This window comes from Saimiri boliviensis, chromosome 10 (assembly GCF_048565385.1).
Source record: "Saimiri boliviensis isolate mSaiBol1 chromosome 10, mSaiBol1.pri, whole genome shotgun sequence".
NCBI classification, from domain to species: Eukaryota; Metazoa; Chordata; class Mammalia; order Primates; family Cebidae; genus Saimiri; species Saimiri boliviensis.
Window position 1 is genome coordinate 122,274,303 of NC_133458.1, and position 24,280 is coordinate 122,298,582.

A 24,280-nucleotide genomic window follows, 5' to 3' on the forward strand; every position below is an offset into this window, starting at 1 on the left:
ATTTACCAACCACATCAGTCACAAAATCTCCCCAATCCAGCCTGTCACAAAGCATGCAAGTGTCATCTCATGTCCCAGCCTAAAGCCTCCAAGCTACAGCTTCCCAACAAATTGAAACATATCACTGGAAGAGGGTTAATGCTCATGAGTGGTTGTTTGGTTTTCAAGCAGGAGTTAGGGCCCCGACTAAATGGTCCCTGGGGCAATAAATCATAATAAACAAATACAGTATGCCAAAATCCAGAGCTTAGGGTACTGCCCAGATTTAAAAAGGCAAAGGGAACTCAAAAAGAGGAGGCAAACCAACTCTGGCTACTTGATAAGTTTTCATCACACTTTTAAATGATTAAGAAACACAAGCTTAATTTTAAGCAAGTTTTTATGTGAAAATAAGAGGATCAGCAGGGTGCAGTGGTTCACGCCTGTAATCCCAGCACTTTGGGAGGCCAAAGCAGGAGGACCATGAGGTCAGGAGTTTGAGACCAGCCTAATCAACATGGTGAAACTCTGTCTCTACTAAAATTACAAAAATTAGCCGGGTGTGGTGGAGCGCACCTGTAATCCCAGCTACACAGGAGGCAGAGGCAGAAGAATCACTTGGAACCCCGGAGGTAGAGGCTGCAGTGAGCTGAAATAGTGCCACTGCACTCCAGCCTGGGTGACAGAGTGAGACTCTATCTCAAAAAAAAAAAAAAAAAAAAAAGATCAGCAATATCATCAGTAAATAAAAAGCAGACATATTACCCAAAGTTCAAACTCATAAACAGTTTTCTAAAATACATTAAATTTAAGAATAAAGAACTTTGGAACAAAGCTCTTGTAAGAGGAAGACTTACTTTGTGGGCTGAACTGACTTCCTTAAAGAAACGATAGGGCCTCTCTACCCTAAATAAGTACTCATTATAAAACCTCAAAGCTATGCGCCAAAAAGTAATGGTCATCTGCTACTTCATCTAATTATAAACAGACACTTATATAACTTCAAATAAGTAGATACTTCTTATTTATTTCTTTATTTGGTTATTTTTAAAAGCTTATCTCTTTGTCTTTAAGCTTCTGCTAATGTCAGACATCTTAAGTCTATTACTAAGAAAAGGCCCTAAATCATTCTATCTTAAATGTATTGTATCCACATAAAAAGCATCCCATACCTGAGAAACACCCAGGTGACAATACCGAGAAAATACAGTTAATTCATGGGTAGTTTTTTTGGAGAATTCACAAAAGTGACACAGTAAAGGATTGACATACTCCAAGTAAAATACCAGAATTAGTGGGCTTACTTACGAAACAAACTTTCCTACTTCCACTTGAAGTACTGGATCTCGTAGATCCACTTCTAGCAGCAAATCTTCAGCTTGAGCTCCATCTCCTGTTTTTGTAGGATGGGGGCTAAAGATCCTTAGGTATCCCATAAAGCTACCTACAATTATTTTATCTGTAGAGAAATTTTTTTAAAAAAGATATAAGAAGAAACAAACATTAGCAAATCTCTTAGGAAATAAGCTTTCTAATGTCTAAAGGAGAAATCTAAAAATTAAAAGAATTCAGTCTTGCCTTATATACAAAGGCCACTCTTCCAAAGAAGATGTAATTAAAGTGTATTTGTCTTAATAACACACAGCTTCTCATAAATAGTTTTACATCACTACAGTCAAATGTACTAACACATTGCATTTTTTCCTAAGCCTTTATTTGGTATCAAAGTCATAATTTAACTCAATCAAAGGACTAGTACAATGTCATAAACTGATTCCATCATAGAGGCCAACTCTATAACTGGTTTTAACTATCGAAAACTCTGAATTAAAAAGGATTCTGAGTCATCACTAGATAGAGTGCCTTGATTATCAATGTTTCACCTTAAGTATAAGGGGGGAAATGACAGAATGGGTGTTGTAAGTTAAATTGTATCCCCCGCAAAAAGGGTATGTTAGAGTCATAATCCCAGGTACCTCTGAATGTGACCTGATTTGGAAACAAGAGTCTTTACAGATGTAATCAAGTTAAAATGAGGTCACAGTTAATTAGGTGTGTGATCGAACTCTATTAGTGTTCTTTAAGATGAGAAAACAGAGACATGGAGGGAATGCCATGCGAAGCTGGGTGCAGTGGCATGCCCCTGTATCCCCAGCTACTTGAGAGGCTGAGGTGTAAGGATCGTTTGAGCAAAGGAGTTCAAGGCTGCAGTGAGCTGTAATATTGCCACTGTACTCTAGCCTGGGTGATAGAACAAGACTTTGTCACTGAAAAAAAAAAAATCCTCATAATAACCCTATGAGAGAGGTTCAATCCTGGGAAATTCCATACTGAATGGAGACATATAGATCATAGGACTCTGGTGCTAGAGGAGCTAATGACAGCCTCCTGGGGGCTTACAAGGTCTCTGGAGCCATGCCCATTCCTGTCCCCACTAAAGGGTTGTTCAGTTCAACTCTGCCTCCATTTGGGAAAGCTATCTTACATTCATTCCAGTACCTTCTGTACTTAAATTTATCACAGTTTCCTGTCACTTGTGGTCAAAAAAAGATAACTGATATAAAAATGAGCATCAGAAAATAAATTGCAGGCATGAAAACATGCAAGCATATTTAGAATTGGTTCTTTTTTTTTCTTTGAGACAAGGTCTCACTCTGTTGCCCAGGCTTGAGTGCAGTGATGCAATCACGGCTCATTGCATCCTCAACCTCCCAGGCTTAATTGATCCTCCCACCTCAACCTCCTGAGTAGCTCGGAATACAGGCATGTGCCACCATGCCCAGCTAATTTTTGTATTTTTTGTAGGGATGTGGTTACGCCACATTGTCCAGGCTGGTCTCAAACTCCTGGACTCAAGCAATCCACCTGCCTTGGACTCCAAAGTATGGGAATTGGTTCTTGACATGATATGGGGTACAAAACAGTAAGATTCCTTGTGCGGACAAGAGTGACTTTATTTTAAATGCTAATCTGCCATGTGACTCCTGACTAACTTCAAGTTCAAGAACTCCTCCAAGATTTCTAGTTGACGTATTACTCTCTATGTAGAAACACCTATTCCTTGTAAGTTTTGCCTTTCCTCTGAAACAGCACTTGATGTTCTACATATATCATAGGCTTTGACATTCATAGCCACCTACACATTCCTTCCAGAGCACATATACTATTTTCCCCAAGATACAAGCCCTGGGTCTGGGGGTTGTGGTGTGGAGATCTACCTGTCTTGCAACTGCCCAAGACTACATTTCTGCCCATAAGTTTACCTAGTAAATAACCATATACTGACAAACTGGATTTGACTGCCTCAGCCTTTGGTTCTGGGCTCCTTTAGTTCTCAGGGGCCACTTTGCATATATGTCCTTTCACAGAACACTCCCATTCATATTCTAGGTGGGGTTAAGTAGCACTGTACACTGTAACAGAACAGTTAATCAAGTTATCATCTCTAGTTATCTGGGACCCTGTGCCCATTGCAGGTGAAACTCTAGTTGACCGGACAGCAGCTGCCATAGGCCAACTGAACAAGGAGGAACACCAAACCACATGTAAGATAGCTTTATTGAAAGGCACTGGATAATTTAAAAGCATAATAGGTTTAATCTCAAAATTATCATCTAAGCGTAAAGAACAAAACTCAGAGTCTTTGGTACTCTGCAGTAACATTTCTCACCACTTACTACTCAGATAGTGCTAAATTATGTTTTAAATTATAGTAACAAATGACCTGACAAATCTCTCCAGGTTTCTCTCCAGGCATTGATCAGAAAGAATAAAATTGTACTGTTGTCATGGAGTCCAGAAGGGGTACAGAAGACTTAAACCTTTAAACCTTCCTAAAACATTCCCCACTGAGCTTTCCATGTATCTTGTCATGCCCTAAATCCCCACTTTTACTCACTAAATAACCAAGATTCATGGGTAACTCAATGTAGCCCTATCTTCAGGGATAAGAGGTCAGGATGGCCATGTCTACATGGTAACAAGCTAACCCACTGAAGCAAAATGTATAATTATTAAAATATTTTCAGGACTTTTATAGTAACCAGATCTCAGATAAGTCTGACTCTCATAGATTTCAAGCTACGATTAATAAATATGGGATTCCCCAGGAATTAATGAACATGCAGGCATTAAATGAAAAGCCATTAGTCAGTCTTACTTGCTTTCTACTCCAATTCTAGTAATAAACTTTCCCTCCAGTCCACAGGTTGGCATGTAATCTAAATTGGATTATTCAGATCCTCTCTCTTTCCCTCACTCTATCTCTCTCAAGAGTCTGAATCTTGAGTTGAGAAAATTAGGAAAGTAAGTACCACTTTAAATGCATGGGGTGTTCAATTTCAATTGTACTATCAAGATTAACAAGGAATCCTGTGTTTTAACTTGGCTTCTTCTAAAGAAATTTCAGGATGCTATAACCCTCCTCTCACTTTCTCATCACCTAAAAAAAAAAAAAAAGTAGAGGTCAACTGACATTACTGTTTCAACTTCCCAACCTGGCCTGCAAATTTCTCTATATCTGAATACATTCTTACCTTCTTTCCTCTGTCATTATGGAAAAAGGTTCCCACACCTGTTCAAGATTAATCCTTCCATCTGCACACCTGATCTCATCTCTGACTGTCCTCTCTGGGTCCCTGCTCCATCAATGAAAGCCTCTATCCTACACACTGAATTTTTTCCACTTCCCTTGACCCTACATGGCCTCCAAATCATCATCCCCTCTTCTTCAATTCACAGCTAAGTTTCTTTAAAGAGTCATAAATAGTCTCCCTGCCTCCCACTCACTCCCCATTCATTCACTGAAAATGTAGATCTCATTACCATTGTGCCCATGCATCCACTCTTGTCACAGACACTAATGAACCACTTGCTACTAAAGAGCATGTAAACTTTTAGGCCAGGCTTGGTGGCTCATGCCTGTAATCCCAGCACTTTGGGAGGCCAAGGCAGAAAGATCACTTAAGCCCAGGAGTTCAAGACCAGCCTGGGCAACACAAGGAGACACTGTCTCTATAAAAAACAAAAGATTTAAGAATTAGCCAGACGTGGTGAAGCACACCTGGGAGGTTGAGGCTGCAGTGAGCCATGATCACACGACTGCACTCCATCCTGGGCAGCAGAGTAAGACCCTGTCACAATGGCTCACACCAATAATCCCAGCACTTTGGGAGGCCAAGGCAGGTGGATCACCTAGGTCAGAGGTTCAAGAACAGCGTGGCCAACATTGCAAAACCTTCTCTCTACTCAAAATACAAAAATTAGCCTGACATAGTGGCAGGCACCTGTAATCTCAGCTACTTGGGAGGCTGAGGCAGGATAATTGCTTGAACCCAGGAGGCAGAGATTGCAGTGAGCCAAGATCGCGCCACTGCACTCCATCCTGGGCCACAGATCAAGACTGTCTTTAAAAAAAAAAAAAAAAAAAAAATTCAGTCCTTATATCACTAAACTTTGCTTCCTGAGTACCAGCCTAATTGGTTTTCCTGCCTCTCAGCCTCACATTTTCAGAATCTATTACTCTTCCCACACTTCCTCCATTGAGCCTCACATTCTCAAGGTTACAGTTCTATACCTTTTCCCCTCTTATTTCAACTTCTCTCCTAGTACATTTTCACCTACTCACAGAGCTCCAAATACAAACACCATATTGTTCATCCTAAAAATCTCTACCTCTATTCTGTATACTAGACACTTCTGTCTTAAACAGAGCATATCCAAAACTGCTCTTGTTCTTTCCATTCTATAAGATCGGGAATAATAATTCTCAAACTTAAGAATGCCAGCATTCTATTCTGGAGCTTGTCAAAAATGAGGATACCTAAGTCACACCACCCACCTACCCCCAGATAATACAATCTTATAACATCTCATGTGTCTGGGATACAAAAGCTTGATATATAATAATGACCCCAGGATATTATGACCCAGGTATCCAGGCTTTGGAACACAATGATCAGTGTTTTTTTTCCTATGTGGAACATACATATGTAATGATTTCTGTATAGCAAGCTTCGGAAAACAGAGGAAGCTGCTCACAGCTCACCACAAACTGTGAGGGAAGCAGTATCTCAGCATATTGGTAACCTACTGGTGGCATGGTGGCACCCCAGTAAGGAACTCTAATACAAATGAATGAGTCAACAGTGTGTTATGCAGATAATCAGTAAGCATAGTTTCTAACCAAGCTAAACTTTAGATAGTTTGGGCAGAACTGAGTTTGAAATTGTTGTCTCTGGCAGGTATTTCTGTGGCATGACTCTTAAATGGCCAAATAATTGGGGAATCACATGCTGTAACAAATAGTGGGGCAGAGGCAGGGTCGAGGAACCTCTCAGTACCCTCTGAATAGAAGATCTACCCATCTCCTACCAGTAGAAAATCAGGGACCAAATTTTCCTTCAAAACAACTTAGTAGGTGCTCCGAGAAGTTTAGTACATCCCATTGTTCTGCTTCACCAATGTAATTTTCTCTTTTCACATTTTCCTGCAGATCCCACTGTTTTTGTTACATGCAAGAAAACCAATTTTTAAAAATGTAAGGGGGTAATATTTATATGCAGTAAATAAAAGAATAGCTATAGTAAGTTTTCTTTTTAAGAGGCTAATGACTACATGGATTACAAAAAAAAAATTTAAGCCCATAATTATAAACCAAATACAAATTTCAAGTAGCAATGATACAATAATATAGAATTAAACTGTTTTAAAGGTGACTTAAAAAACATAAAGATGCATAAGAATAAGCTAGGATGTAAGTTTTAGTATTATGATAATGAAAGCAATGATTTAACAATTGTTTTCTACCACCAAATAGAACTAGCTTCATTATGGTATGAATGGTTTCCAGGGCCAATAAAAAATTTATTTTCTTGTAAAGAATTTCTACAAAAGGAAATTTTTCAAAATTCAAAATATTTTCCTAACTCTCCCCTACAAGACCAAATTTTGATGCAGGAAAATGTGAAAAGAGAAAATTACACTGGTGAAGCAGAACAGTGGGAGGTACTAAACTCCTCTGAGCACCTACTAAATGAAGTGATGCCATATATTTTTCAATAAATTCCAGCAAAAAATATGACAGAATCAATACAAACCAGAACATAAACAAAACAGAAGGACTATAGTTATCAGTCTGCTACCTAAATATTACTTATTTTTTAAAATTACTTTCAAAATTAGGTATAATTATGATAGTTCGATTAAGTTCTAAAAAGTACATATTTTGAAAAGCAAGTCATTTTTATTTGATCTCTCTTTTTTTTTTTTGAAATAGAGTCTCACTCTGTCTCCCAGGCTGGAGTGCAGTGGCATGATCTCAGCTCACTGCAACCTCCACCTTCTGGGTTCAAGCGATCTCCTGCCTCAGCCTCCCAAGTAGCTGGGATTACAGATGCCTGCCACCAAGCCTGGCTAATTTTTATATTTTTAGTAGAGACGGGGTTTTACCATGTTGGCCAGGCTGGTCTCAAACTCCTGACCTCGTGATCTGCCCGCCTCGGCCTCCCAAAGGGCTGGGATTACAGGCATAAGCCACTGCGCCTGGCTTTATTTGATCTCTGTAAAGCTTTGCTCCAAGGTGCATGGTTATAAGTTGCTTACCTTGTCCATTTCCACTATTGTCAACATTAGCCAAACACAAACATCCTTGATCAAATTCTTCTTTTTCTCCTAGAATAGTAGACCACCAATCACGGGCTTTAAATAAAGACATTTTCTTTCACTCTAAAAAGAAAACATTTATAATAATCCACTTTACACTGTGAATTAATAATTATGTCTTAAGGCACAGCAAATTAAAATTGGACAGATTTGAGAATAACATTTCTATATTAACTTTTTAATATTTTGTACACATACATGAAACCACAAATCCAAATGGTTGGAAGCATTAATTAGATATTTTACAACACCATTAGTAAATTGGGCTTAGAAAATATACATTTATGTTGTGCTAATTCTCTCTTCTGAGCCATTTAGGAGAGAACTGCAGAAAGTAAGAACAGAACATATTCTTTGGAGGATCAAGATTCAAATTCCATCAGCACTATTTTATACGTAAGTCCTCAGTGAGATACCTAACTTCCTTTCAGTCTAGTCATTGGTGAGACTGCACTACAGTTGGCCCTTTGTACCTGTGGAAGATTGGTTCCAAGACCCCACAGATGAAAAATCCCCAGATGCTCAAGTCCCTTATTATATATAATGACCTAGTAGACCTAGTACAGTCGGTCTTCCATATCCACAGGTTTCAATCTGCAGTTGGTTGAATCCATGGATGTGAAACTGGGGGACATGGAGGGCCAACTACATCTCCTTTTACAAAGAGTTACTGAGACGAATGAGATCAAATGCATCAGTGACTAGCTCTGGAACTGGTATGTTATGTGTACTCAAAAAGCATTCACTTCTTGCTATTCTAGTTACAGAAAGGCAAGCTAGAAGAGGGAAATTCACATCAAAAACAATCAGGAAAATTGGGCTTCAGGTCCATTTATACCGCTATCTGTGTGTCCTTGGATAACCCACATAACCTCTCCTTACTTAGATTTCTTATTTAGAATGAACATATACCAGCCCTACCTACCACTGAGTTGCTGATATGGCAGATGTGAAAGCACTTGGGCCTTCTGAATTACAACACAGCATCACATGTCCCGGGATTCTACAACAGTTCGTTTATTTAACGTAAATGAGGCTTTCCTTCATGTTACACTGATTTAAATGGTAGTTAGAAAATGCAGTCAAATCTCCTTATTCATAAAAGTTATGTTTTATAAGGCCACTGCAAACAATGAATCAGCAAACACTGAGCCATTGCTCCTAGGAGAAACACAGGGTTAGATTCCTGCAAGCTTCTACTAACAACATTTTCTTCAACCAATCAATACATAATGTACTTTTTTGTATGTTTATATTTAAAGATACCTTATTGAATATGTATTGCTGGTTCATTACCATGGAAATTATGGCCACCAGCACTGGAACTCAGTTTGAACTAAGCTTATGTAATTACATATACAAACGCTTTTCAATTTATGATGGGTTTACATCCCAATAGACCGGTCATAAATTAAAAATGCTTAAAATGCATTTAATATACCCAAGAAAATGTATTTAATATACCTGAGAAAAGATAGAAATTCAAAATTCAAAGTATGGTTTCTATAGAATGTCTATCACTCTCACAACCTCCTAAAGTTGAAAAACCGTAAGTCAAACCATTGTAAGTCAGGGACCATCTGTCTGTTCTTTAGAAGATACATCACAGCCTTCTTGCATTCAGGAACATTAGCACTTCAGCATTACATTTGCAGACTATTTTAAACAGTGAAATCACCACACTCCTGCCAACAAAAAGCCTACCAAAATGTGGGGGGAAACATGACACTAAATACTGTAGACCATGAAAGAACACTTGTTTACAGTATGAAAACTGAAACAAGAAAGTAGTTGTTTAACATCAGCTGGGAACATGTGCATCAGGTGACTCAATTTTTACTCCTTCGCACTTGGCCACAAATAACCACAAAAGCATTGTGAGCACTGATTTGGGGGTTACAAATAAATTTTAGCAAGTAGGCAAATTCACAAATAGAGTCTGCACATAATTAGGATCAGCTGTACTTTTTTAAAATGTAGATCAACTTGCCTCTTAAAGTTAGCCTTCCACATGGGCTAATCATAGAAACCAAGGCCACTTGTTTTTATACAAAGTTGGCCAAGAAATTGACTGCAAATAATGTGGTGGGAAAGTACTAACTCTGGAGGCAACCTGTATGAGTCTGAATTCCTGCTCCACCACATAATAACTATGCAACCAGTGGAAGGTTACTAAAAGTTACTGAATGTCTCTGTACTTCACCTTTCTCATTTACAAAATAAAGGTAAGAGCGGTGTTGTGATGATTAAATAAGAATGAAGTTTCCTACAGAACTGGAAAAAATATGTGCAAGTCATACATATGATAAGGAATTAATATCCAGGATACATAAAGAACTCCTACAACTCAACAACAACATCAAAAACAAACCATCCAATTAAAAAATGTGCAAAAGGGCCGGGCGCGGTGGCTCAAGCCTGTAATCCCAGCACTTTGGGAGGCCGAGGCGGGTGGATCACGAGGTCAAGAGATCGAGACCATCCTGGTCAACATGGTGAAACCCCGTATCTACTAAAAATACAAAAAATTAGCTGGGCATGGTGGTGTGTGCCTGTAATCCCAGCTACTCAGGAGGCTGAGGCAGGAGAATTGCTTGAACCCAGGAGGCGGAGGTTGTGGTGAGCCAAGATCGTGCCATTGCACTCCAGCCTAGGTAACAAGAGTGAAACTCCGTCTCAAAAAAAAATAAATATATAAAAAATAAAAATAAAAATAAAAAATGTGCAAAAGAACCTGAATAGACACTTATCCAAAGAAGATATACAAATGAGCTGGGTGCAGTGGCTCATACTTGTAATCCCAGCACTTTGGGAGGCCAAGCAGGGTTGATCACCTGAGGTCACGTGTAGGGCTGATGGCCCCACAAGGTCGTGGGGTGTGCCTTATACTGTGCTGAGGCGCAGGATCTGAGAAATAAAGAGACAGGACACAGAAGTACAAGGAAAACGCAGCTGGGCTCAGGGGGCCACGCCACCTATGAGCGGAGTCAGGCAAGGCCTCGAATGTCCAGAAGCATGAGTATTTATTGTGTATAGGTTAGGGGGCAGGGCAGTGAGTGAAATCATCTTTAAGGACGGTGATAGGGTCGTGAGCAATAAAACATGGGGTCCATGCCCATTAGGTCACCTAGGCCAGGAGGTGGAGAGTGCACAGCAAGGGGCCCGTTCCCATGAAGGCAAAGGCAGTGTGCAGTAAGGGGTCCACCCCCATTACGTCACCGAGGTTTGAAGGTGGGCCATGTGCAGTGAGGAGGGTGCAGTGCACAACACTTCTATCTATGGGCAAACTACTTCTAAGAAGATTTATAGGAGGATGTTTTGAGTCATATAGCAGTGACAGAGCTGTCAAGGTTACCGCCACCTTCTGGCAGCTTCCAATAGATTCTATAGGAAGATGCTTTTCAAGCAGCACAGTAGCAAGAGCTGATAAAGTTCACAGTCACCAAGGTGGATTGCTGCACTGAGAGTAGCCTTCCATAAGAACTGGAGCAAGGTCCTACAACTCCTTTATCAGGAGGAGTGGCTCTCGTCCCAAGCCTGCCATACAGCGGGTATCTTTACAATACTGAACGCTGCTGCCTGGGCCATGGATTCTTGTCCTGTTATAACTGTTTTTCCCTTAAATCATGCTCTGCACTGTGTCTGCTCTAGGCATTCCTCTGATTATAAGCTGCTTATTCCTTAATTCATGCTCTGTACTGTGTCCACTCTTGCATTCCTCTGATTATGAACTAAGATATAATTATAGGTATATATGTAGGGAAATATTCTTTAGGCACTCATACTATCAACTATTATATGATTATATAGAGAGGATTATACAAAGAGATTCTTCAAGCCCTAATTCTATAAACTAATATATGATTATGTAAAGGATTATATAAAAGGAAATAGCTGAGTAGTAACACTATAAAGTGAGATATTCCTCAAGCCGTAACTGTGCCAGAGTTCTGCTTAGCTCTCATTCCTCAGTGTCTATATGGGGGGTTACCCACAGTCACGAATTCAAGACCAGCCTGGCCAACATGGCAAAACCCCGTCTCTACTAAAAATACAAAACTTAGCCAGGTATGGTGGTGGGTGCCTGTAATCCCAGCTACTCAGGAGGCTGAGGCACAAGGATTACTTGAACCCAGGAAGCAGAGGTTGCAGTGAGCCAAGGTCACAACACTGCACTCCAGCCTGGGTTACAGAGTAAGATTCTGTCTCAAACAACAACAAAAAAGATATACAAATGGCAAAGAAGCATATAGAAATAGGCTTGATATCACTAATCATCAGGGATATGTAAATCAAAACCATATCACCTTACATCCATTATCAAAAAAAAAACAAAAATATATTCAACCTAAGAATGATGATTTCAAGAAGAAAAAAAAAACACAAAAATAACAAGTGTTGACAAGGACATGAAGCAACTGGAATCTCTGTACACTGTTGGTGGTAATATAAAATGGTGCAGCTGCTATGGAAAACAGTGGGTAGGTCCCTCAAAAAATTAAACATAGAAGTCTTGATCCAGCAATCCCACTTCTTGGTGGATATCCAGAAAAACTAAAGACAGAATCTCAGAGAGATAATAACCAAGAGGTAGAAGCAACCTAAACATCCATCAATGGATAAATGGATAAAGAAAATGTGGTGTACACATACAATGAAATATTATGCAGCCTTAAAAAGGAAGGAAATTTTGACAGATGCTGTGTAGATGAACCTTGAGGACATTATGTTAAGTAAAATAAGCCAGTCACAAAAAGACAAATACCATATGATTCCACTTACATGAGTGCCTAGAGTAGTCACAAAAACATTAAGAATAGTTGATTGTCGGGGGCTAGGGAGAAAGCAGAGCTGTATAGTTTTAACTTTGCACGATGAAGAGTTCTGGAGATTGGCTGTACAACAATGTCAATTTACTTAATGTTACTGAACTACATAGTTAAAAATGGTTAGATGTTCAATTTTATGTTACAAAAATTTACCACAATTAAAAATAAAAAATATACAGTTTTAGTTTTTTACAAAAAGGAATGCAGTAGACCACTTAGTACAACACCTAGCACATAAGCACTCAATAAATGTTAGGTGTTGCTCTGGTTTTGATCCCTTTTTGCGATTTTTTTAAACTTACATTAAAGAAAAAAAACTCAATGTTCTGGTTAAACACATGATGGTACATCCACACCATACCAACATAACTGAAGAATTTAAAAACACAAAGTACTGACACACGCAACTTGGATAGATTTCGAGAACATTCCGCTCAATGAAAATAATCTAAAAAGGTAAAAGATTAAATAATTACATTTCTAATTCTCAAAACGACAAAATTATACCAATGTAGAACAGATAGGTGGCTGCTAGGCTTACAGGAGGGTGTAACTACAAGGAGTTAATAACAAAATGTACTTTCTTTAGGATTAATTTCTTATAACTATTTAACAAAAAAAGTGCATCTAACATAAAACCTGATAAAATCCAAATTAAATCTTTAGTTTAACTTTAGTATCATACTAACATCAATTTAACAGTGGGCTGGGCACGGTGCCTAACATCTATAATTAGCCTTGGCAACAAAGACCCCATCTCTACAAAAAATTTAAAAATTAGATGGGCATAGTGGTCCATGTACGTGGTCCCAACTACTCTCAAGAGTCTAAGGTAAGAGGATCAACTGAGCCCAGAAGTTTGAGGCTGCAGTGAGCTTTTATTTATTTTATTTTTTTTTTTAATTTATTTACTTTTTGGAAATGGAGTCTTGCTCTGTTACCCAGGCTGGAGGGTAGTGGTGCAATCCCAGCTCGTTGTAACCTCCACCTTCCAGGTTCAGGCAATTCTCCTGCCTCAGCCTACTGAGTAGCTGGGATTACAGGCACCTGCCAACACACCCAGCTAATTTTTGTATTTTAGTAGAGACGGAGTTTCTCCATGTTGGCCAGCCTGGTCTCCAACTCCTGACCTCAAGAGATCCACCCACCTTGACCTCCCAAAGTGCTGGAATTACAAGGCATGAGCCACCACATCAGGCCTACAGTGAGCTTTGTTCAAGCCACTACACTCCAACCTACATGACAGAGACCCTGTCTTTAAGTAAAAAATGGTTTCGACCACTGTACTGTTTTCATTGGGAAACCATTATTTTTGCAACTTGAAGTGAGTCTAAAATTATTTCAAAATGACTAGTTTAAAAAAAACAAATACCTCCATGGCAGGTGTGAGCTAAAAACAAACAAACAACAAATAAAAATACCAGGAGGAGAAAGAAAGAAAACTCCATCCAAGTTCCTCTCTTTATGCTAAGAAAGAAATTAGCCAGAAAAAGACTGGAAGCTGATGGAAGTGAACGAATATCTAACAGGTTAACAAATTTATAATCAGTTTCAAAATACGAGGGAGACTTTCTGAAAAATATTTGCATCGTTTGTTATTACTAATGACATTATATAAGCATACAAATTGTCAGATGACTAAACTTCAAATCTGGCAGCAAGCATTCAAAAAATATAACAAACATCTATATCATACTTCTATTGGATTTTCTGAGAAGAAAATAATAGTATTCAATAAATCGCATATATTTTTATCATATATGCCAACTACCTAGGAGAACTGTAATATGCCATACTACTGGACCACAACATTGAGGATACATCATTCTCTTGCAGCTCAGAGCAGAATATTACCCAAATTTGCACTTGAAATGCCAGTGATTCCCTAGGAGGACTCACAGGACACAGCATAGTCATCTTCATGGCTATGAAGGATAGCTATGATAAAAGAATAAAAAGCATAATCAAGAAAGGGAAAAAGTGCCTGATGAGAAATCTGGAGAAAACCAGCACAAGGTTAGAAGGCAAAAGAGTGGTACAGAGTTTAAGAAGAGGAGGAATCCACCAGAAACTTAACAGGGGCATCCACTAAGATCAAAAGAAAATCAGAAGTGAGTTATCTGGAAGGGAGTGAAAACAAGTGTGTCTAGAAAAAGGAAGTGACCAGCTGTATCAAATGCTGCTGATATACCATAAAAAAAATGAAGAGTTGGAAGCATAAGCTCCATTTGGAGACACAGCCAAGGACAAAATTAGTAGTAACCAACCAAAGAGTAAGTGATCCTCTGCTCACTTCTGCATCAACCAGTTTAAAAGTCTCAAGGAGAGAAAATAAGAAAGGAAGAACTATACAACACTCAAAGGGTGTCTTACCTTTGCCTAACACAGGCAGAAAAGAAAACTTCATGGGGCCTGCCTAGAGAACATACCAAACCAGGTAAAGGAGAAAGAGAAGAGTTTTTTCCATCAATGATAATGAATGACATACTTAAAAAATCAAAATCCTTAGATAAGTGACCAGGAGAGACAAAGCTGGGGTTCAAATATAACTATTGCATCAAGTGAAAATAGCTATCCTAGGAAAATGGCCTTAAAAACCTATTAGTTATTAAATTTTTTCAGCTTGTTGGAATGAATATTTAAAAAATCCTCCTATATTATGATCTAGTGGGCAGTTAAAAGACAAAAAAAGAATTTTTAAAATCCTCCAATATGAAAAGAACCAACTTTCCAACAACGTCTACAAATAGGAATGTCTATAGAAGACATTCATTTCTCATTAACTTCTAACAGAAAATTAGAAATCTACTTATACTGACAAAATAACAAAGGCATCATTTAAATCCTTTTTGGGCAGGCATAGTGGTTCATGTCTGTAATGCCAGCACTTTGGGAAGCCAAGGCGGCAGAATCGGTTCAGGCCAGGAGTTTGAGGCCAGCCTGGGCAACAGAGCAAGACCCCATCTCTTCCCCCGCAAAAGGAAGAAAAAATTAGCCAGTCTTCCACTTGAGCCCAGGAGTTGAGGCTACAGTGAGCCATGATTGTGCCACTGCACTGCAGCCTGGGAAACAAAGCCAGACCCTGTCTCTTAAAAAAAAAAAAAAAAAAAAATCGTTCTTGTTTCTCCTACTCTATCAATTTTTCCTTATTCACCCACCATTTTGTTAGCTCCTGAAATCCTCCTTACTCAAGGTGTAATTAATCCCTGGATCAGCAGCATCTGTATCACACAAAAGCTTATGAGAAATGTTGAATCTCATCCTCCCCAAATAGTATCTCCAGGTGAATCACATACACCTTAAGGTTGAAGAGGCACGGATGTAACTGATACCTGATTGCCTAAGTGGATATTAAAGCAGAGTGCCAGTTTTCCCCTTCTTTTTCAGAGGAGCTCTGCCATCAGTCACCTTTTGAGGGCTTGAAAAAATTTTTTACAATCAAAGATCTAAAACAGCTGGAAAGTATTCATCAATTAGCTGATCCTCTCATTTAATAGGAGAGGCCCAGAGATGTTACATGATTCCTATACCTCACACAGCTATTGGCAGGACCTTGCTTCTGCATACTCTCTCCCTGGTCTCTAGACCTCTGTCTCATTAGGCTGCCAATAAATCTGCAATTTAATATCAAAAAACTGAAAAAGTATGTCGATAGAAGGATTTTTTGATTGTTTGCTTTGTTTTAACCTTTAAAGACTATGGAGGAAGGGCTAATTTTAAACCTATGTCCAACAAATGGCTCTTCCTCACAAGACCATAGCTACCTTAATTATTTCAAAGCAACAATATTTCAGACAACAATGACTTCCATAACAGGGAAAAACATAAGGTAGTACATAGCAGAATTTCATAAATTCCATTACATAAACATCTTGTATGTTTGTTCCCCCAATGTCCGAAGTTGTATCATGCACCATTATAGACAATAATTTATTGAACAATAAGGACTTACATCTTTAAAGAATTAATAAACAATAGAAAAAAACAATTTGGGCTGATAATAAATAGTCACTATGTGTTTCCCAAGTGCCTCTCTCCAATTTCAAAGGTAGAAGCAGAGAAGGAGCACTGCCCACTCCAAGAAATTAAGAATCTACAAACTCTCATGAGTGCAAAGTTGAAATACCACTAATTTCCTTTGATAAAAATGGGTGGATTTCAAGACAACTTAAGTAGCAGTGATGGCAGCCACTGCGAAGACACTGGCTGCAGCGGGGGAGGCATGGCAGGGGCTGCCCACTCTGTGGAGCCAGAGTGGGCTGGGAACAGGCAAGAGCCCCACTCCTACCAAGTTGGAGGGGTAGGTGTCCCGCGCTCCTGGGCACAGCTGCAGCCAACTAGATACCGCTCCAGACCCAGGCATCCCTGCACTCTCGCGGGCCCGGAAAGCACCACTACCCCTGCAGTTTGGAAGTGCCAACTCCCGCTCCTTGGACTCTCTCAACTCCCAGCGCCAACTCCCATTTCAAAGTAATGTTGAAGGCGAGCCTAGGGGCTGTCGCAACCTGGCCAGGTGTGTGCGTGCTCGCGGCAGTGCTGATACACCACTCCCCTGCCACCTCGACCCCCTTGACTTTGGGCACCGACAGCACAGGAGGGACACCCAGGGGAGCAGAGGGCTTGGGTACACTCCACTGGTATACCCAAGAACAGAGGAGACCCTCTGCTGACTCAAGAAGAAATAAAATATCTAAACAGATCCATAATAAAGAAAGAAATTGAATTAGTAATCAAAAAACTATCCACAAAGAAAAGGCCAGGCCAAGACAGATTCACTGGTGGACTCTACCAAACAAAGCAAAATTATACCAATTCTTCAAAAACCACTCCAAAAAATAAAAGAATACTTCCCACCTAACTTTATAAATCTATTGTACTCTAAGCCAAAACCAAACACATCACAAGAAAACAACAGCCCAATATCCCTTTATGCATATGGATTCAAAAAATCTCAACAAATACTACTAGCTAACTGAATCCAACAACATGTAAAAAATATTATACAACATGATCAAATGGAATTACCTGAGGAATGCAAGGTAGGCATCCTTAACATCCAGAAATGAATTAATGTAATACACCATATCAATAAAATCTAAATCAAAAGCCACTTGATCACCTCCATAAACTCAGACAAAGAATTTGACAAAATCCAACTCTTCCATTATAAAAAACACTCCAAACACTAGGAATAGGAGGAATGATCCTCACAATGATAAAACACATCTATGCAAAATCCACAGCTTACATCATACTTAATGGTGTAAACTGAACACTTTCCTCCTAAAATCAAGCACAAAGCAAGGATGTCTACCTTCACCACTTCTATTCAAAATCATACTGGATGCTCTTAACTACAGCAATTAGGTAAGAAAAAGAAATAAAAGACTTCCAAATTAGAAAAAAAGAAGTAAAACTATCTTTACTCACAGATGACATAATCTTGTATATAGAAAATCCTAAGGAATTCACTAAAAAACTATTAGAAACGAAAAAATGAGTTCGGCAAGGTTACAGGATATAAAATAAATACATAAATATCAATTATATGTCCATATTCTTGCAAAGAACAATCCAAAATTGAAATTTAAAAAAATTACATTTACAATAGCACCCAAAAGAGTAAAATACATAGGTTAGCCAGATACGGTGATGCACACCTGTAATCCTAGCTACATAGGAGGTTCAGGCAAGAGGATCACTTCAGCTCAGGAGTTCAAGATTATAGTGAGCTATGATCATACCACTACACTCCAGCCTGGGCAACAGAGCAAGCCCCATCTCAAAAAAAAAAAAAAAAACAAAAAAAACAAAAAAAAACTTAGGAATAAATTTAACAAAAGAAGTATAAAACTTATACTTTGAAAACTATGAAACATTGCTATATAAAGAAGATCTAAATAAATGGAAAATATCCCATGTTCATGATTTAATATTGTTAGGATGGCAATACTTTCCAAATCAATGGACAGATTCAATGCAATCTCTGAAAGATACCCAGATGGCTTCTCTGTAGAAATAAACAAGGTTATTCTAAAATTTGTATGGAATTTTCAGAAACCCAAAATAGCAAAGACAATCTTAAAATTTAAAAAGAACAAAGGTAGAGAACTCACACTTTCCCATGTCAAAACTTACTAAAGCAACAATAATTAAGCTAGTATGGCACTAGCATAAGGATAGACATAAAGATAAATGGAAAATGCTGACAGTCCAGAAATAAACACACACATCTATGACCAACTGATTTTCAATAAGGGTGCCAAGATCATTCAACAAGTAATTGCAACAAATGGGTCTAAGACAACTGAATAACCACATGCAAAAGAATGAAATTGGACACTTACCTTGAATCATACTTTTAAAATTAACTCAAAATGTGTCAAAGATCTAAGTATAAACTAATGTATAGCTAAAAGTATAAAATTCTTAGAAGACTATATAAGTAAATCTTTATGACCTCAGATTTGGCAATGGATTTTTAGATTTGACTCCAGAAACATGAGTAATAAAAAATAAATAAAGGCAAGGCATGGCGACTCATGCCTGTAATTCCAAGACTTTCAGAGGCTGAGGAAGGAGGATTGCTTGAGCCAGGAGTCTCAGACCAGCCTTAGCAACATGATGAGACCCCATCGCTACAAAAAATATAAAAATTAGCCAGGTGTGATGGCATGTGCCTGTAGCCCCAGCTATTGGGGAGGCTGAGGTGGGAGAATTGCTTGACACTGGGAGGTTGAGGCTACCGAGAGCTGTGACTGCACCACTGCACTCCAGCCTGGATGGGAAAGCAAGGCTCTGTCTTAAAATAAATAAATAAATAAATAAATAAATAAATAAATAAATAAATAAAGCCAGATGCAGTGGCTAACGCCTGTAATCCCAGCACTTTGGGAGGCTGAGGTAGGCAAACTGCTTGAGGTTGAGAGTTTGAGAAGAGCCTGGGCAACAAAGCGAGACCCCATCTATACAAAAAATAAAAAATTAGCTGAGCATGGTGTGTGTGCCTATAGTCCCAGCTACTTGAGAGGCTGAGGCAGGAGTTTAAGGCTTGTGCCCAAGAGTTTGAGGTTGCTGTGAGCTAAAATCATGCCACTGCACCTCAGCTTGGGCAACAGAGTGAGACCTTATCTCAAAAAAACAAAATAAATAAATAAACTAGACTTCATCAAAACTAAAAACTTTTGGATTTCAAAGGACACCATCAAGAAGATGAAATGATGGGAGAAAACATTTGCAGATCATATATCTGATAAGAAACTTATATCTTTAATATATAAGAACTCATACAACTCAATAATTTTTTAAAAGTCCAATTAAAAATGAACCATGGGTCTGAACATGTATTTTTCCAAGTAAGATATACAAATGGCCAATAAGAACATAAAAAGATGCTCAAGGCCGGGCTCTGTGGCTCACACCTGTAATATCAGCACTTTGGAAGGTCAAGGCACACAGATCACCTGAGGTCAGGAGTTCAAGATCAGCCTGGTCAACATGGTGAAACCTTGTCACTACTAAAAATACCAAAAAAAAAAAAAAAAAAAAACCCAGGCATGGTGGCAGGTGCCTGTAATCCCAGCTACTTGGGAGGTTGAGGCAGGAGAATTGCTTGAACCTGGGAGGTAGAAGTTGCAGTAAGCTGAGCCCACCATCACACTCCAGCCTGAGCAACAAGATCAAAACTCCATCACAAAAAAAAAAAAAAAAAAAAAAAGATCCTCAGCACCATTAGTCATCAGTGAAACACAAATCAAAACTATGAGATACCACTTCACACCTACTATGACAGAATCGAAGAAGTCAGATAGTAATAAATGTTGGTGGGGATACGGAGAAATCAGAACCCTCATGTCCTGCTAGTGGTAATGCGAAATGATGCAACCACTTTGGAAAAGAATCTAGAAGTTCCTCTAACACTTAAACATAGAATTACCATATGACACAGCAATTTGACTCTAAAGTATCTATCCAAGAGCAATGAAAACAAATGTCCATACAAAAAAAACTTATACATACATGTTTGTAGTAGCATGATTCATAATAGCCAAAATTTGGAAACAACCCAAATGTCCATCAGCTGATGAATATATAAACAAAAGGTAGTATCTATACAGTGGAATATTACTTGGCCATAAAAAAGAAAAGAACAAAATACTGATTTATGTTACAACATAAATGAAGAGCATACAGGTTTTAGAATCAGATACATCTAGCTTTTAAAAACATGCTAAGTGTAAGAAGCCAGACACAAAAGGCCACCTATTATACAATTCTGTTTATATAAAATATCCAGAATAGCCAGGTGCGGTGGCTCAAGCCTGTAATCCCAGCACTTTGGGAGGCCAAGGCAGGTGGATCACAAGGTTGAGAGATCGAGACCATCCTGGTGAACATGGTGAAACCCCGTCTCTACTAAAAATACAAAAAATTAGCTGGGCATGGTGGCACATGCCTGTAATCCCAGCTACTCAGGAGGCTGAGGCAGGAGAATTGCTTGAACCCAGGAGGTGGAGGTTGCGGTGAGCCGAGATTTCGCCATTGCACTCCAGCCTGGGTAACAAGAGCAAAACTCCGTCTCAAAAAAAAATATATATATATTCAGAATAGGCAAATTCATACAGATCGAAAGTAGTAGTAGCTGCTTAGGTCTGGGGGAAGGGGAGAAGGAAGAAGAAAGGAGAGTTATAGCTAAAGGATGTGAAGTTTCTTTTTGAGTTGATAAAAATATTCCAAACTTGACTGTGGTAATGATTGCACGTATTTGTGAATATACAAAAAAGGAACTGAATTTTGTGTTAAATGGGTGAATTGTACAGTATTTGAATTATATTTCAAGGAAGCTGTTTTTTTTTTAAAGAGAACAAATAGTGATGAATATATGGGGCTTCATTTTGTTATTCCTTATACTTTTGCTTGTGCTTCAAATTCCACAAAAAAAAATAAGTTTAACTTTTTTTTTTTTTTTTTTAAGTAGAACACTCCTGTATTTTGGCCACATTTACTGCTATTTAAGAACAATAGGCCAGGCACAGAGGCACACACACCTGTAATTCCAGCACTATGGGAGGCCAAGGAGGTTGGATCACATGAGCTGAGGAGTTCAAGACCAGCCTGGGCAACATAGTGAGACTTCGTCTCTACAACAAATAAAGACATTAGCCCAGCATGGCAGAAAAGATAAAAATGATTACAACTTTTTTAATATGAAAAAAAGAACAATAGCAAATTAAATTCAGAAAGTTAGCAAAATAAATTCCACCCTTTCTCCTGGAAGACAACCCAAGCCATCAAGAAAATGAAAAATTAGCCATAAATTGAAACACAAATAAAATAACAACTTGTATTCCAATCTAAGAAAGATATAGGCCTTGACATTGAGATATTAAGATAAGCAGTTGGGTCTAGTACTGATAGGTTAGGAGGAAGGATAGTAAGGAACAAAACTAATAAAATATTTTTCAGTCATGAAACCTGGCTTTTGGGTTACAAAAATAAACAAAAAGTGTTCTAAAGAACAAAAAATAAAATACATATACATTGATTTTTTTAATCTGTCTTGAATAAAAATAAGAAACCAAGGTTTGCATTTTATCCCCTTTTCATTCAGTGTTGATTTCCAGTTTCTCACTGATTTTTCTTTAAGTACTTAGAAAATAAAAACCCAAAATCAGGTTTTTAATGACTTCGCCTTAAAGAAAAATATCTACTAATCATTTACTAAAGCCCAATCAGGATTCTAAATGCTTTCCAAGCATTCTATCTTAATCTTCATAACAAAACAACAAAGTAAATTGTAGATACTATTATTCAGGTATACAGAGAGATTAAGCAACCTGCCCCAGTGGTCTCAGTAGTTAAGTGATGTTCAGTACCTGTCCTAGACTGTCTACTCCAGAACCCTAAACAAACATCCTATGCACACCCTCCTCCACGTAGACTATAAAGCAATAGCTCTATTAACACTAGTTCTAATCATTACAAGTTCAAATTGTAGTGAATACATTTGATTAAATACATTTAATACATTTGATTAAATTTGTTAAAAGATTATTAGAAAACAATAATTTGAAGATTTTAACAGGTGCATTCCTATAAATAGGCACAACAGATTAGTTTCTAATACCTTATTAGAATAATAAATGGGAGATAATCTCCTTACCCCCTAAACTCTAGAAATTCTCTTCTATACTTTTCATTTGACCCTTTCTTGAATACTTATGTATATGCATGTTATTTCACAAAACAAGTTTACTGAGATTTAGGTTTCATTTAAGAGGTGGCTCTTTTAATAAATAAAGGTTTTTAAAATTATTCTTTAAAAACTTCTGGGTTTCCTAAAGTTTCTTTTTTTAATTCTTCAGTTTTTTCACGAAAAAAAAATCTCAGCAATTATTTTCTTTAGAAAATGCTAAGTTAGAAAATCTTTCTCTCCCTATATGCTGGCCAACTTAAGACTCATAACTTATCCTTCAGCATCTTTCAAGTTGTTTATCAATGAGTACGTGTAAGATGTGTATACCTATAAGATACAGCTTCATTTTTAAAGTAAAAGTGAGATACCAAAAAATATATACATTTTTCCAGGAAATTGAAGTCAAATGCAGGATTTGACTGGCAGGAGGTTCTGATAAAATAAGTACAGTTTATCTAAACTGCTGTGGTCTCCAAGTAAAAAGAGGAGAAACAATAATCCTATTACGAAAAGGATTAGGGAGTATTAGTACATGCATCCTACTTCAGTTGTAGGCTGGGAACTGCTTTGACCATTTCCTCACAAACCTGTTGAAGTGTCTCAGGAGGATGCTGATGCTCCACGTGACACTCCTCAATGAACTCCTCAAAAATTCTCATCCCCCTTTTCTCAAAGATGTTCACAGAATCTCACACACTTTGTGCTCCTAGTGTTTGTTTATTTGAATGCAAACATCTTCCTAAGAAATCAATCACCTTACAGCCCCCAAACCATTATATTGATTGGAGGATCTGGTTCACAAAACATGGAAATGGCATTCACGTGCCCGAAGTTTAACACCAGACAAACGATCTTACCTGATGCCACGTCAGATGAGCTCTGCCCCACCTTTCTGTGAACCTTAGTTCCGCAAATTTCCCTTTGCCAACGCCTGACAAGGTCCCAGTGAGCAGAGGGAGCAAGAACGGAGAGTGCAGAGAAAAGCAACCTTTGGCTTTACTGTTCCCTCTCGTTCTGGCGTTCGAACTTGTTCCACGTCCCGGGCAAAGAGAGAGCTCCACCAGGCAGCACCACTAGCTCCACAGAGTTGGAGCAATTCCCCCAAAAAGCTCCCCTGCGCCCCCCGTCACCCCCAGAGAGCAGCAGAGGAAACGGCATCTATCCCTTGGAAGACACTAAGCAGACAAGAACAACTGCAAGTCCTTCTGCTCACACAGAGGAGGAAAGGATGGAGGAGGCGGTGAGTGGGATGCAGCAGAAACCCGACGGCCGCAGCGGAAGGGACACCTCCCCTCCTCAGCCTAACTCTGAGCCATCTTCGCCCGGTTGTCATAGCACTTACAACGGATGCCACTGCGCAGGTCACGCCGCGCCGCGCCGTCTTCTGGGGGTTGGAGTCCAGAGCGGCTGAGGCGCGAAGGCGGAGACCGACTTCTGAGCGGGCCGCGGTTGGAATCAGATTTCTACTGGGGCGGGGCTCGAGTGAACCACGAACTAGTCCTCATTAGCAGAGAAGGGTAATTACTGCAATCCTCTGGCCCGTCCTAGCAGCAGTTCTTCAAGGAAGGCCCGCCTCCCGGCTGGGCTTCGGGTGCATGCCACGCCCCTCCGGCCG

At 38.8% G+C, this 24,280-nt stretch overlaps 1 protein-coding gene across 12 annotated transcripts in view; it reads right to left on the bottom strand.

The window, feature by feature from the left end:
* Positions 1–24,280, bottom strand: part of BBS9 (Bardet-Biedl syndrome 9) — a 492,396-nt gene that overhangs the window by 454,869 nt on the left and 13,247 nt on the right. For 3 of the 12 annotated variants that reach the window (XR_012512240.1, XM_074379849.1, XM_003930731.4), the window contains exons 1-3: positions 23,523–24,001; positions 7,582–7,704; positions 1,288–1,438 (exon numbers count right to left, since the gene is read on the bottom strand). Coding sequence is in view for 9 of the 12 variants with exons in the window: in XM_074379849.1 (XP_074235950.1) it covers positions 1,288–1,438; positions 7,582–7,693 (263 nt within the window). In the remaining 3 variants the exon portion in view is untranslated. Of the gene's footprint in view, positions 1–1,283; positions 1,439–7,581; positions 7,705–21,517; positions 21,611–23,522; positions 24,276–24,280 lie in introns of those variants that run through there. The other 9 variants (XM_074379843.1, XM_003930728.4, XM_074379845.1 and 6 more) reach the window with 7 other exon arrangements.